Source organism: Hyla sarda, chromosome 12 (assembly GCF_029499605.1).
Source record: "Hyla sarda isolate aHylSar1 chromosome 12, aHylSar1.hap1, whole genome shotgun sequence".
Lineage (NCBI taxonomy): Eukaryota > Metazoa > Chordata > Amphibia > Anura > Hylidae > Hyla > Hyla sarda.
In genome coordinates this window covers 13,878,859-13,892,154 of record NC_079200.1, presented here as the reverse complement: position 1 = coordinate 13,892,154, position 13,296 = coordinate 13,878,859, and the positions used below count along the sequence as shown (strand labels likewise).

The 13,296-nt window shown below is 47.7% G+C and overlaps 2 protein-coding genes across 2 annotated transcripts; both read right to left on the bottom strand.

Moving 5' to 3' along the window:
• Positions 1-1,980: 1,980 nt before the first annotated feature.
• On the bottom strand, positions 1,981-3,800 carry LOC130296943 (uncharacterized). Its single transcript, XM_056549008.1, has 2 exons — positions 3,708-3,800; positions 1,981-3,150 (listed from the first exon to the last, which is right to left on the bottom strand). The coding sequence occupies exons 1-2, from the start codon at positions 3,798-3,800 to the stop codon at positions 1,981-1,983; spliced, it is 1,263 nt and encodes a 420-aa protein (XP_056404983.1).
• A 2,048-nt stretch (positions 3,801-5,848) lies between these two features.
• LOC130296942 (uncharacterized) lies at positions 5,849-6,973 on the bottom strand. The gene has a single exon (XM_056549007.1). The coding sequence runs from the start codon at positions 6,971-6,973 to the stop codon at positions 5,849-5,851; it is 1,125 nt and encodes a 374-aa protein (XP_056404982.1).
• Positions 6,974-13,296: the final 6,323 nt, after the last annotated feature.

The following is a 13,296-nucleotide window of genomic DNA, read 5'->3' as shown; positions in this document are numbered from 1 at the left end:
GAGCAGAAGATCCCGAAGAGGATTGTTGGAGAACTACAGCACGGAACGGGACAAGGTAAGTACCATTGTCATCAGTGTCACCTGCACTACCTCTCTGTACCGACAGGTGACACTGATGACAGATTTCCTTTAAGAGATTGTTTGGTGACCTGAGAGACTGCTCACATGTTTGAAAGAAAATGTTTATTGCTTATTTGTTATTGTCTGTTATACACAATAAAGATATAGGGCCTCATTTACTAAGCTAAAACCCACTAGTTTTTGTCAGGTTTTTCTAAGTTATTTAGGTGCATACTGGCCCTCATTTACTATTGCAAACCCGACATGTTTTGTCAAGCTGGGCGCCAGATTGTGGGGCATTGCGCCAGAAATTCTGTCTGCGCCGAAATGTGCGACAGAATTCGCACCAGAAATTAGAAAAACCTGACTAACTTTCCATTTTACTGAGAAAACCCCCAAAAAGGGGTGTGACCATCGGGAAAGGGGCGTGGTCACAGAAAGGGGGCGAGTTCCTGACATTTTCACAAAAAAGCAACATATTGGCCTTCATTTATATTTGGAAACCTGACAGTTTTTGTCGTTTTTTTTTTGTCTGCGACAAGGCGCAGACATCGTGCGACAAACTGCGACAAGCCTTTCCTACGAACCCGGGATTTTGAAAGCCTAAAAAGGGGCGTTTCCCGACCGAAACCTTGTTTTCCCACTGATTTATTAAGAAACCCGACCCGAATTTTAGGGTTTCAGTGTCCTTTTTTTCCCACTGCTTCACGAAAAAAGGGTTAAAAACCTGATTAAAAAACACACACAGATGTAACTGGTAATAACGGATTTTTAAGAAAAAACCCATGAAAAATAAAGGATGATGGTCGTCAGTTATCATCCGTTATTACCAGTTATTGCATCCATTATTTTTCATCCGTTATTGTAAAATAACAGCAGTAAAAAGGCAGGACCTGTAGTGTAGGCCTAAGAGTGTTGTGTAGGTTTCTTTGTGGGTTTTTAAAGGGGTTATCCAGGAAAAAAACTTTTTTTTATATATATATATATATCAACTGGCTCCAGAAAGTTTAACAGATTTGTAAATTAATTCTATTAAAAAATCTTAATCCTTTCAGTACTTATAAGCTTCTGAAGTTAAGGTTGTTATTTTCTGTCTAAGTGCTCTCTGGTGACACGTGTCTCGGGAAACGCCCAGTTTAGAAGCAAATCCCCATAGCTAACCTCTTCTAAACTGGGCGGTTCTCGAGACATGTGTCATCAGAGAGCACTTATGAGCTTCTGAAGTTAAAGGGGTACTCCGGTGAAAACCTTTTTTCTTTTAAATCAACTGGCTCCGGAAAGTTAAACAGATTTGTAAATTACTTCTATTAAAAAATCTTAATCCTTCCTGTAGCTGCTGAATACTACAGAGGAAATTCTTTTCTTTTTGGAATTCTCTCTGATGACATCACGAGCACAGTGCTCTCTGCTGACGTTATTATAATAATAATAAGTCTTTATTTATTGTTGTCCTTAGTGGGATTTGAACCCAAGGCCCCAGCACTGCAAGGCAGCAGTGCTAACCACTAAGCCACCATGCTGCCCTTAGCATACATCTGATATGCATCTGATATGCATGGTTGCTAAAATGGACAGAGATGTCAGCAGAGAGCACTGTGCTCGTGATGTCATCAGTGTTCCAAAAAGAAAGGAATTTCCTCTGTAGCATTCAGCAGCTAATAAGTACTGGAAGGATTGAGATTTTTTAATAGAAGTAATTTACAAATATGTTTAACTTTTTGGCACCAGTTGATTTAAAATATAAAAGGTTTTCACCGGAGTACCCCTTTAATAAGTGATCTTATTAATGTAGGTTGTGTCATTGAAGAGTTTGGCCTGGAAAGTCACTAAAAACAGAAGAAAAGCTAATCTGAGAAATAAATGCCACTAGGAGTAGAGGGATGGGGTCTAGCTAAGGAAGTAAGCAGATTGCAGAACTCCTTATGGGTCTGGGCATGAGTCCGTCTGGGCATGGGTCCATTCTGGGAAGTCTGTGCATGGGTCCATTCTGGGAAGTCTGTGCATGGGTCTGTTCTGGGAAGTCTGTGCATGGGTCTGTTCTGGGAAGTCTGGGCAGGGTCTGTTCTGGGAAGTCTGGGCATGGGTCCGTTCTGGGTAGTCTGGGCATGAGTCCGTTCTGGGTAGTCTGGGCAGGGTCCGTTCTGGGAAGTCTGGGCATGAGTCCGTTCTGGGTAGTCTGGGCAGGGTCCGTTCTGGGAAGTCTGGGCATGGGTCCGTTCTGGGTAGTCTGGGCATGGGTCCGTTCTGGGAAGACTGGGCATGGGTCCGTTCTGGGAAGTCTGGGCATGGGTCCGTTCTGGGAAGTTTGGGCATGGGTCCGTTCTGGGTAGTCTGGGCATGAGTCCGTCTGGGCATGGGTCCGTTCTGGGAAGTCTGTGCATGGGTCCGTTCTGGGAAGTCTGGGCAGGGTACGTTCTGGAAAGTCTGGGCATGGGTCCGTTCTGGGAAGTCTGGGCATGGGTCCGTTCTGGGAAGTTTGGGTATGGGTCCGTTCTGAGTAGTCTGGGCATGAGTCCTTTCTGGGTAGTCTAGGCATGGGTCTGTTCTGGGAAGTCTGGGCATGGGTCCGTTCTGGGAAGTCTGTGCATGGGTCCGTTCTGGGAAGTCTGGGCAGGGTCCGTTCTGGGAAGTCTGGTCATGGGTCCATTCTGGGAAGTCTGGGCATGGGTCCATTCTGGGAAGTCTGGGCATGGGTCCGTTCTGGGAAGTCTGTGCATGGGTCCGTTCTGGGAAGTCTGGGAATGGGTTTATTCTGGGAAGTCTAGCCATAGGTCCGTTCTGGGAAGTCTGTGCATGGGTCCATTCTGGGAAGTCTGTGCATGGGTCCGTTCTGGGAAGTCTGTGCATGGGTCCGTTCTGGGAAGTCTGGGCATGGGTCCGTTCTGGGAAGTCTGGGCATGGGTCCATTCTGGGAAGTCTGGGCATGGGTCCATTCCGGGAAGTCTGGGCATGGGTCCATTCTGGGAAGTCTGGGCATTGGTCTGTCTGGGCATGTACCTGTTCTAGGAAGTCTGGGCATGGGTCCGTTCTGGGTAGTTTGGGCATGGGTCCGTTCTGGGAAGTCTTCCGGGGGCTGTGAAAGACTACAACCTGGGAGGGAACCAAGAGACTGGGAGCTGTAAATCACTGTCTATGTAGAGGACAGGAGCTTCTTCGGGGTCCTGTACAGTACACACAATGTCCTAAAAAAGTAACATGGAGCCGCCCTCACCTGGTGTCCAAAGGAGCAGCTCATCGTGGGACAAGCACGGGCCCCACTGACTTCAATGGAAGAATGTAGTCAGCTAGTGGCTACGTCCGGGTAATTTCCTGGATGTATAAGTGTTTTTTAACTCGGACTCACAAGCGTAGTGTGCTGCGCCTTATAGTACACACACATGCCGAAAATGACCAGAAGATAGTTACTAAGTGACTACATTCGGCCATTGAAGTCAATGTCTATAGGGCCCATGCCTGTCCGTGCACATATATGACACCATCCATTTAGACAGTAATGTTTACGTGCCACAGAGAGTAATGTCAACGAGGCTTTAAGAGTGGTAGACATGTATTCCCAGTTTCAGTTGCTGTTTAAGGAAATCTGTCACCAGTGTCACCTGTCGGTACAGACAGGTAGTGCAGGTGACACTGATGACAATGGTACTTACCTTGTCCCATTCCTTCCTGTAGTTCTCTGACAATCCTCTTTGGTATTTTAAGCTCTGGGCCTGACTTGGAGCATGGGCGGAGCTTAGTGACATAACCGCTACTGTTTGCCAGCAGTGGGACCCAGCAGAGAACAGCAGCGGGGATGTCACTAAGCTCCGCCCATGCTCCAAGTCAGGCCCAGAGCAGAAGATCCCGAAGAGGATTGTTGGAGAACTACAGCACGGAACGGGACAAGTGTCACCTGCACTACCTCTCTGTACCGACAGGTGACACTGATGACAGATTTCCTTTAAGAGATTGTTTGGTGACCTGAGAGACTGCTCACATGTTTGAAAGAAAATGTTTATTGCTTATTTGTTATTGTCTGTTATACACAATAAAGATATAGGGCCTCATTTACTAAGCTAAAACCCACTAGTTTTTGTCAGGTTTTTCTAAGTTATTTAGGTGCATACTGGCCCTCATTTACTATTGCAAACCCGACATGTTTTGTCAGGCTGGGCGCCAGATTGTGGGGCATTGCGCCAGAAATTCTGTCTGCGCCGAAATGTGCGACAGAATTCGCACCAGAAATTAGAAAAACCTGACTAACTTTCCATTTTACTGAGAAAACCCCCAAAAAGGGGTGTGACCATCGGGAAAGGGGCGTGGTCACAGAAAGGGGGCGAGTTCCTGACATTTTCACAAAAAAGCAACATATTGGCCTTCATTTATATTTGGAAACCTGACAGTTTTTGTCGTTTTTTTTTTGTCTGCGACAAGGCGCAGACATCGTGCGACAAACTGCGACAAGCCTTTCCTACGAACCCGGGATTTTGAAAGCCTAAAAAGGGGCGTTTCCCGACCGAAACCTTGTTTTCCCACTGATTTATTAAGAAACCCGACCCGAATTTTAGGGTTTCAGTGTCCTTTTTTTCCCACTGCTTCACGAAAAAAGGGTTAAAAACCTGATTAAAAAACACACACAGATGTAACTGGTAATAACGGATTTTTAAGAAAAAACCCATGAAAAATAAAGGATGATGGTCGTCAGTTATCATCCGTTATTACCAGTTATTGCATCCATTATTTTTCATCCGTTATTGTAAAATAACAGCAGTAAAAAGGCAGGACCTGTAGTGTAGGCCTAAGAGTGTTGTGTAGGTTTCTTTGTGGGTTTTTAAAGGGGTTATCCAGGAAAAAAACTTTTTTTTATATATATATATATATCAACTGGCTCCAGAAAGTTTAACAGATTTGTAAATTAATTCTATTAAAAAATCTTAATCCTTTCAGTACTTATAAGCTTCTGAAGTTAAGGTTGTTATTTTCTGTCTAAGTGCTCTCTGGTGACACGTGTCTCGGGAAACGCCCAGTTTAGAAGCAAATCCCCATAGCTAACCTCTTCTAAACTGGGCGGTTCTCGAGACATGTGTCATCAGAGAGCACTTATGAGCTTCTGAAGTTAAAGGGGTACTCCGGTGAAAACCTTTTTTCTTTTAAATCAACTGGCTCCGGAAAGTTAAACAGATTTGTAAATTACTTCTATTAAAAAATCTTAATCCTTCCTGTAGCTGCTGAATACTACAGAGGAAATTCTTTTCTTTTTGGAATTCTCTCTGATGACATCACGAGCACAGTGCTCTCTGCTGACGTTATTATAATAATAATAAGTCTTTATTTATTGTTGTCCTTAGTGGGATTTGAACCCAAGGCCCCAGCACTGCAAGGCAGCAGTGCTAACCACTAAGCCACCATGCTGCCCTTAGCATACATCTGATATGCATCTGATATGCATGGTTGCTAAAATGGACAGAGATGTCAGCAGAGAGCACTGTGCTCGTGATGTCATCAGTGTTCCAAAAAGAAAGGAATTTCCTCTGTAGCATTCAGCAGCTAATAAGTACTGGAAGGATTGAGATTTTTTAATAGAAGTAATTTACAAATATGTTTAACTTTTTGGCACCAGTTGATTTAAAATATAAAAGGTTTTCACCGGAGTACCCCTTTAATAAGTGATCTTATTAATGTAGGTTGTGTCATTGAAGAGTTTGGCCTGGAAAGTCACTAAAAACAGAAGAAAAGCTAATCTGAGAAATAAATGCCACTAGGAGTAGAGGGATGGGGTCTAGCTAAGGAAGTAAGCAGATTGCAGAACTCCTTATGGGTCTGGGCATGAGTCCGTCTGGGCATGGGTCCATTCTGGGAAGTCTGTGCATGGGTCCATTCTGGGAAGTCTGTGCATGGGTCTGTTCTGGGAAGTCTGTGCATGGGTCTGTTCTGGGAAGTCTGGGCAGGGTCTGTTCTGGGAAGTCTGGGCATGGGTCCGTTCTGGGTAGTCTGGGCATGAGTCCGTTCTGGGTAGTCTGGGCAGGGTCCGTTCTGGGAAGTCTGGGCATGAGTCCGTTCTGGGTAGTCTGGGCAGGGTCCGTTCTGGGAAGTCTGGGCATGGGTCCGTTCTGGGTAGTCTGGGCATGGGTCCGTTCTGGGAAGACTGGGCATGGGTCCGTTCTGGGAAGTCTGGGCATGGGTCCGTTCTGGGAAGTTTGGGCATGGGTCCGTTCTGGGTAGTCTGGGCATGAGTCCGTCTGGGCATGGGTCCGTTCTGGGAAGTCTGTGCATGGGTCCGTTCTGGGAAGTCTGGGCAGGGTACGTTCTGGAAAGTCTGGGCATGGGTCCGTTCTGGGAAGTCTGGGCATGGGTCCGTTCTGGGAAGTTTGGGTATGGGTCCGTTCTGAGTAGTCTGGGCATGAGTCCTTTCTGGGTAGTCTAGGCATGGGTCTGTTCTGGGAAGTCTGGGCATGGGTCCGTTCTGGGAAGTCTGTGCATGGGTCCGTTCTGGGAAGTCTGGGCAGGGTCCGTTCTGGGAAGTCTGGTCATGGGTCCATTCTGGGAAGTCTGGGCATGGGTCCATTCTGGGAAGTCTGGGCATGGGTCCGTTCTGGGAAGTCTGTGCATGGGTCCGTTCTGGGAAGTCTGGGAATGGGTTTATTCTGGGAAGTCTAGCCATAGGTCCGTTCTGGGAAGTCTGTGCATGGGTCCATTCTGGGAAGTCTGTGCATGGGTCCGTTCTGGGAAGTCTGTGCATGGGTCCGTTCTGGGAAGTCTGGGCATGGGTCCGTTCTGGGAAGTCTGGGCATGGGTCCATTCTGGGAAGTCTGGGCATGGGTCCATTCCGGGAAGTCTGGGCATGGGTCCATTCTGGGAAGTCTGCGCATGGGTCCATTCCGGGAAGTCTGGGCATGGGTCCATTCTGGGAAGTCTGGGCATTGGTCTGTCTGGGCATGTACCTGTTCTAGGAAGTCTGGGCATGGGTCTGTTCTGGGTAGTTTGGGCATGGGTCCGTTCTGGGAAGTCTTCCGGGGGCTGTGAAAGACTACAACCTGGGAGGGAACCAAGAGACGCTATGCTGGCAACTTCAGCCTGGGAGGGGTTGGTGAACAACATGTAGCTTATGGTTTCCTCCTTTGAGGCCTGTAGTGGTGGCCTGGTGGGTTCACTCTATAGGTGCGGTGGACTGAATGGGACTGTGGTCTGGTTAGAGATGGGTCAAGAGTAGTGGCATCCCTTCTCCCGTGTGCACACAGCAAGTTATGTTATAAGATTAAAAATTGATTTATTGATTGCTTGTGGGAGGTTCTGAGGGACCATGCGAAGTCAACACTGTTTAAAGTCTATGCTAGTGTACTGCGACCATCAACATTCTGGCCATTTGAATCATTACTGTAGAGAAAGGAAGTAAGTGGCCACTTAAACACCATGTTAGACGAGTCTCAAGAAAGGCCTCCAGCCTTCATCTTATGGGTCTCCTTAGAGTCCAGTGGGAATATTCCCTTTTGCTGTATTCTGCACTCTCCATAGACAATGTGAACCTATGAGGAACTGACCTTCCCTGCGCTACTGATGAGGAATAAAGCAGCGTATGCATGTATGACTGTGCAGCATGGGGGGGGGGGCTCTCTTTTACGAGGCAGTATAGGGCCATACGTTAACCCGTAGGTGGCCTGCTGTAAATTATTAGCCTTGACTACGGGTAATGACTCTTATAATTCACGCAGGCACAAACAGCGACTTCTAAATCATCTGACCGAGCTCCTCTTATATGTGATTAACCTCAATATCGAATTGACTTATCTCCTCATAATTCAACATTAAAGCGCATTCTGTAGCGGTTATAATACACATTATCGGACGGCATTCTGTAATCACCATAAAATAATGTCATACCATGCGGACAATAAAACGGCCTATTCATTATCTCAATTTGGAGAATATAGGAGATGCCCATTCAGGGCCCTCTGTATAAATCATGGTAATGAATGAGAGTAAAATGACAGTAACATTTCATGCAAATGGATAAGCACTAAACGTGTTGTACGGTACATAATGATTCCTATGATATTCTAGAGAAACATCTTTGGCAAGAATCCTTTAAGGGGTACTCCGAATTCTGGATGAATTAAGAATACAGAAGGTTGTGAGAAAAAACAGCAAGCCCTTCTGTGGCATTTTTCATTTTTGTTTTAAAGGGGTACTTTGCCCCTAGACTTCTTATCCCCTATCCAAAAGGGGACCCCCGCAATCTAGGCTGTGGATCCCCAGACATCCGGTGCATGGAGCGAAGTTCGCTCCATGCCGGATGACTGGCGAGGCGGAGGCTCGTGATGTCACGGTCATGCTCAGCTTGTGACGTCACAGCCATGCCCCCTCAATGCAAGTTTATGGGAGGGGCCGTCACGGCCCCTCCCATAGACTTGCATTGAGGGGGTGTGGCCATGACGTCACAAGCCTCCGGTGCTGCACCCGAAGCTCTAAACGAACGCCGAGTGCAGCAGGGAGCTGGGGACCACGCGCGATCAGGCATCTTATCCCCTATCCTTTGGATAGGGGATAAGATGTCTAAGGGCGGAGTACCCCTTAAAAGTCCTTTCTTGGTATTTTTCTTAATTAAAGGGTTTATATAGTGTTTTGTAAAAGAAACTACCGTATTTATCGGGGTATACCATGCACCGGCCTATAACACACACCCTCATTTTACCAAGGATATTTGGGTAAAAAAAGTTTTTTACCCAAATATCCATGGTAAAATGAGGGTGCGTGTGTGCGTGTGTATACCCCGATATACCCCCAGGAAAGGCAGGGGGAGAAAGGCCGTCGCTGCCCGCTTCTCTCCCCCTGCCTTTCCTGGGGTCTAGAGCGCTGCTGTCGGCCCTTCTCACCCCCTGGCTATCGGCGCCACTGCCCGTTCTGTCCCCCTGACTATCGGTGCCGGCGCCCCATTGCCGGCGCCGATAGCCAGGGGGAGAGAAGCGGCACCGACAGCCAGGGGGAGAGAAGGGGCAGCGGCACCCATTGCCGGCGCCGCTGCCCCGTTGCCTCCCTCCATCCCCGGTGGCATAATTACCTGAATCGGGTCCGCGCTGCTGCAGGCCTCCGGCGTGCGTCCCCTGCGTCGTTGCTATGCACGGCGCACTGACGTCATGCGCCACGCCGTTCAGCGCATAGCAACGACGCCGGGGACGCACGCCGGAGGCCTGCAACAGCGCGGACCCGACTCAGGTAATTATGCCACCGGGGATGGAGGGAGGCAACGGGGCAGCGGCGCTGGCAATGGGTGCCGCTGCCCCTTCTCTCCCCCTGGCTGTCGGCACCGATAGTCAGGGGGACAGAACGGGCAGCGGCGCCGATAGCCAGGGGGAGAGAAGGGCCGACAGCAGCGCTCTAGACCCCAGGAAAGGCAGGGGGAGAGAAGCGGGCAGCGACGGCCTCTCTCCACCTGCCTTTCCTGGGGGTGTATCGGCGTATAACACGCACACAGACTTTAGGCTAAAAAATTTAGCCTAAAAAGTGCGTGTTATACGCCGATAAATACGGTATATACAATCTTCTCTCTTGTCTCAATCTAGCTTCTCAGATGAGCGCTGCAGCCAGTGATTGGCTGAGCCTGGCCTGGAGGCCACAACATGATCAGGAGACTGGATGGAGCTAAACAGGAGCTGCAGGGGACCAGATCCATATGCAGCACTGCGCCACATTATCAAAGTTGAGGTCAGTGTGGATTTTGACAGGACAATTGGCACAGATTCCACATCAAAACCACATGGTTAAAGGGGTTATCCAACAAAAGGTCACTTTAGTACTTACCTGCCAGACAGTAATGAACATGCTTGGGAAGGATCTGTGCTTGTCTTGGGGCTAAACGACTGTGTTTTGAGTCCACCATAACGTTGATGCTTTCTTTTTTGTGAGCAAAAATGGCTATTTCCTGTTAGAGTTCCCTCCCTCCAACTACAAGTCCCAGGATCTGTGAGGTCACTTTTCTCCCTCCCACACATCAGTCACCCCACCCATTGCAGCACAGCTGGTCTTCCTTCAATGCCTACCATGCTTGAAACTACAATTTCCTGCAGCCCTTTGGAGAATGATCTCCATCTCACCCAGCGGTCGCTCCACCCACTGAAGCACAGACAGGCTCCCGTTCAGCACCTGACTTGTGATGTAATGTCTCGGCTGCACCGTTACCTGGGAAAAGTTGAGACGACAACATCGGGGCAAAGATCACATAAGATTGTGAGACCAGCCATACACTACAGACACTATATTGTGAACTACACTAACTTTACAGCCCCTGAAGCACAGTCAAATAAAAATAAAAAATAAATCCCAGAATACCCCTTTAATGCTTATGTGCACGCGCTCTTAGAGGATTTTTTTTTTGTTACAGATGTGACACAAAACGAAAAGGAATAGAGAACATGTGCTTAATGTGTATAGTAGGAAACGTACAGTATATGTACAGTAATCATATCCAGACACTTCTGCTATTATAACAACCTACACAGCGCAGTCTGAGCCGCCCAAAAAAAAAACGGCATTATCCGTTCTTAGCGGGTGAACCGGTGAACACCAGTGACATCCTATAATCTGCTCCAAACACAGGAGCAGATGGATGAGCTCAGATCTTTGGCACATTAAATATAGATACCTGTGACTCTCAGTGTCTTTTATCACATTTTTCAGGACATTTTTTATACAGTAAAAAAAAATAATAATAAAAAAAAAAGGCTACAAACTTTAATTCTCTATAAAATGAAAATGTAGGTGTAGAAGAAAAGACTCTAACTCTAATACTAAGAATACGGTGTCTGCAGTTTGACCTATTTTGTTCAATCCTAAAATAGATGTTGACCCTGTAGATTTGTCTCCATCGTCGTGTTGGATTTCGTACTCAATGTTATTATCGTTGTGTATTTAATTTAATCTCGAACACCATTAAGGCCTGTCCTGTAATTAAAGGGATACTCCGCCCCTCGACATCTTATCGCCTACCCAAAGGGGATAAGATGTCTGATCGCGGGGTCCCACTGACCCCTGCGATCTCCGTGCTGCACCCTGCGTTTGTTTTGAGCATCAAGTGCAGCACCGGAGGCTCGTGAGGTCACGGCCGCGCCCCGCTAATGATGTCGTGGTTTTAGGTCCGGTGGAAAACCGCATACGGGGCAAAAATGTGCCGACCGGAGTCGGCGTTTCACTCCGGTCGGCTCATTGATCGCAAGCTTTTAGCTCCCCCCAGCCGTATGCGGTCCCGTATGCTGGAAACGTGATGTGAACCCAGCCTTAGACGGATACCTGGAGAAGCCCACAAGCCGCTTGCACCCACTGTCAAATTTAATGGAGGATCAGTGATAATCTGGGGGCGCTTTACCAGGACTGAAATGGAGCAAATTTGTCTTTTTTTAAGGACGTATGAATCAAGCCAAGCACAAGTTATTCTGAAAGAATATTGGCTTTTTTTCTGATCTGACAATGTTCCCGACTGTTAGTTATTTTTTTTAAAGGGGTACTCCGCGGTTCAGCGTTTGGAACAAACTGATCCAAACGCTGGAGCCGGCACTGGGAACTCGTGATGTGACACCCTGCCCCCCTCAATGCAAGTCTATGGAAGCCGTCACGCCCTCACCCATAGACTTGCATTGAGAGGGCGGGGCATGATGTTATGAGGGGGTGGGGCTATGATGTCAGGAGCTCCCGGCGTCTGTTCCAGCGTTCAGAACAGTTTGTTCAAAATGCTGAGCAGCGGAGTACCCCGTTAAGGTCAACACTCCATGACACACAGCCAGGTCAATGAAGGTGTGGATGGAGGACCACCAGATAAGGACCCGGTCATGGCCAGCCCAATCTTCAGACCTGAACCCCATTAAAGGTGTACTCGCCCCTAGACATCTAGGATAGGGGATAAGATGTCTGATCATGGGGGTCCCGCCACTGGGGACCCCCGTGATCTCTGCTGCAGCTCTCCAGACATCCGGTGCATGGAGCGACTGGCGATGCGGGACGGAGGCTCAGAAAGCGGATCTATAGTGATCAGAGAAACCCCTTTGATATATACATACACGCTGTCTTTCTATTTTTTTTTTATTCAGCACCATGGATAGTTCCATACTGGTAGCTGATGTCTAGGATCGGGCACTGTATATGTTTATAGTCTTGCTTGAAGCGTCTGCAGTAATTGCAATGGACAACAAGTTATGTAGGACATTTGATGCTACAACCGGTTTGGTGCGGGTGTCGTTTAAGGGAGCCATTGACTTCCCCCTTAAAGGGGTACTCCAATGCTAGACATCTTATCCCCTATCCAAAGCAATCTCTGTGCCGCACTTGGCGTTCTGAACCAACGCCGGGTTCCGGCAGCAGTGGTCGTGACATCACGCCCCCTTGTGGTGTCACGTTACGTCCCCTCCATTCATGATTATGGGAGGGGGCATGACGGCCATCATGCCCCCTCCCATAGACATGAATGGAGGAGGCTTGGTGTGATGTCACGAGGGGGCGTTGCGTGATGTCACGACCACTGCCGCCGGAACCCGGCATTTGTTCAGAACACCAAGTGCGGCACGGAGATCGCTTTGGATAGGGGATAAGATGTCTAGCATTGGAGTACCCCTTTAACCTCCGTACAGATCTATGGTCATCAAGCCGTTCCCCGGGATAGTCTACAACTGGTGGTATAGGCACTACAGAAAGTAGTAAACCTACCACAGCGGCCTGACCCCTCACGATCAGACACTTATCCCCTACCTTGTGCATAGGGGATGAGATGTCTAGTTCTGGAGTACCCCTTTCAGTCTTTACTAGGCAGATTTGATATTTGCTATATAAAAGTATACTACTGTTAGGCTACAGGACACACACAACGTTTGTTTGGCATTTTGACATAAAAAATAAATAAATAAAATAAAAAACGGCAATAAAAAACTGCTCTTTCATCATCAATCTATGTGGGTGAAGTGAATGTGACTTGAGCTCCTGATCTCAGCGCTCTCAACCCTTCTTGGCGCTGATCGCTGTTAGGGGTGGGGATTAGGGTTAGAATTAGAAGGTAGGATTAGGGGGTTAGGATTAGGGTAAGGATTAGGGGTTAGGATTAGGGGTCAGTGTTTCGATTAGGGTTAGGATTAGGGTAAGGATTAGGGGTTAGGATTAGGGGTTAGGATTAGGGGTTAGGATTAGGGTAAGGATTAGGGGTTAGAATTAGGGTAAGGATTTGGGGTTAGTATTAGGGGTTAGGGTTAGGTATAAGGATTAGGGGTTAGGATTAGGGGTAAGGAT

Coding starts and splice junctions, on each gene's coding strand:
- LOC130296942 (XM_056549007.1), bottom strand. CDS start 6,973: ATGCCCAGACAGACCAATGCCCAGACTTCCCAGAATGGACCCATGCCC.
- LOC130296943 (XM_056549008.1), bottom strand. CDS start 3,800: ATGTCACTAAGCTCCGCCCATGCTCCAAGTCAGGCCCAGAGCTTAAAA. Junction 3,151..3,707: donor ACAGGAAGGAATGGGACAAG/GTAAGTACCATT, acceptor GTTCCCTCCCAG/GTTGTAGTCTTTCACAGCCC.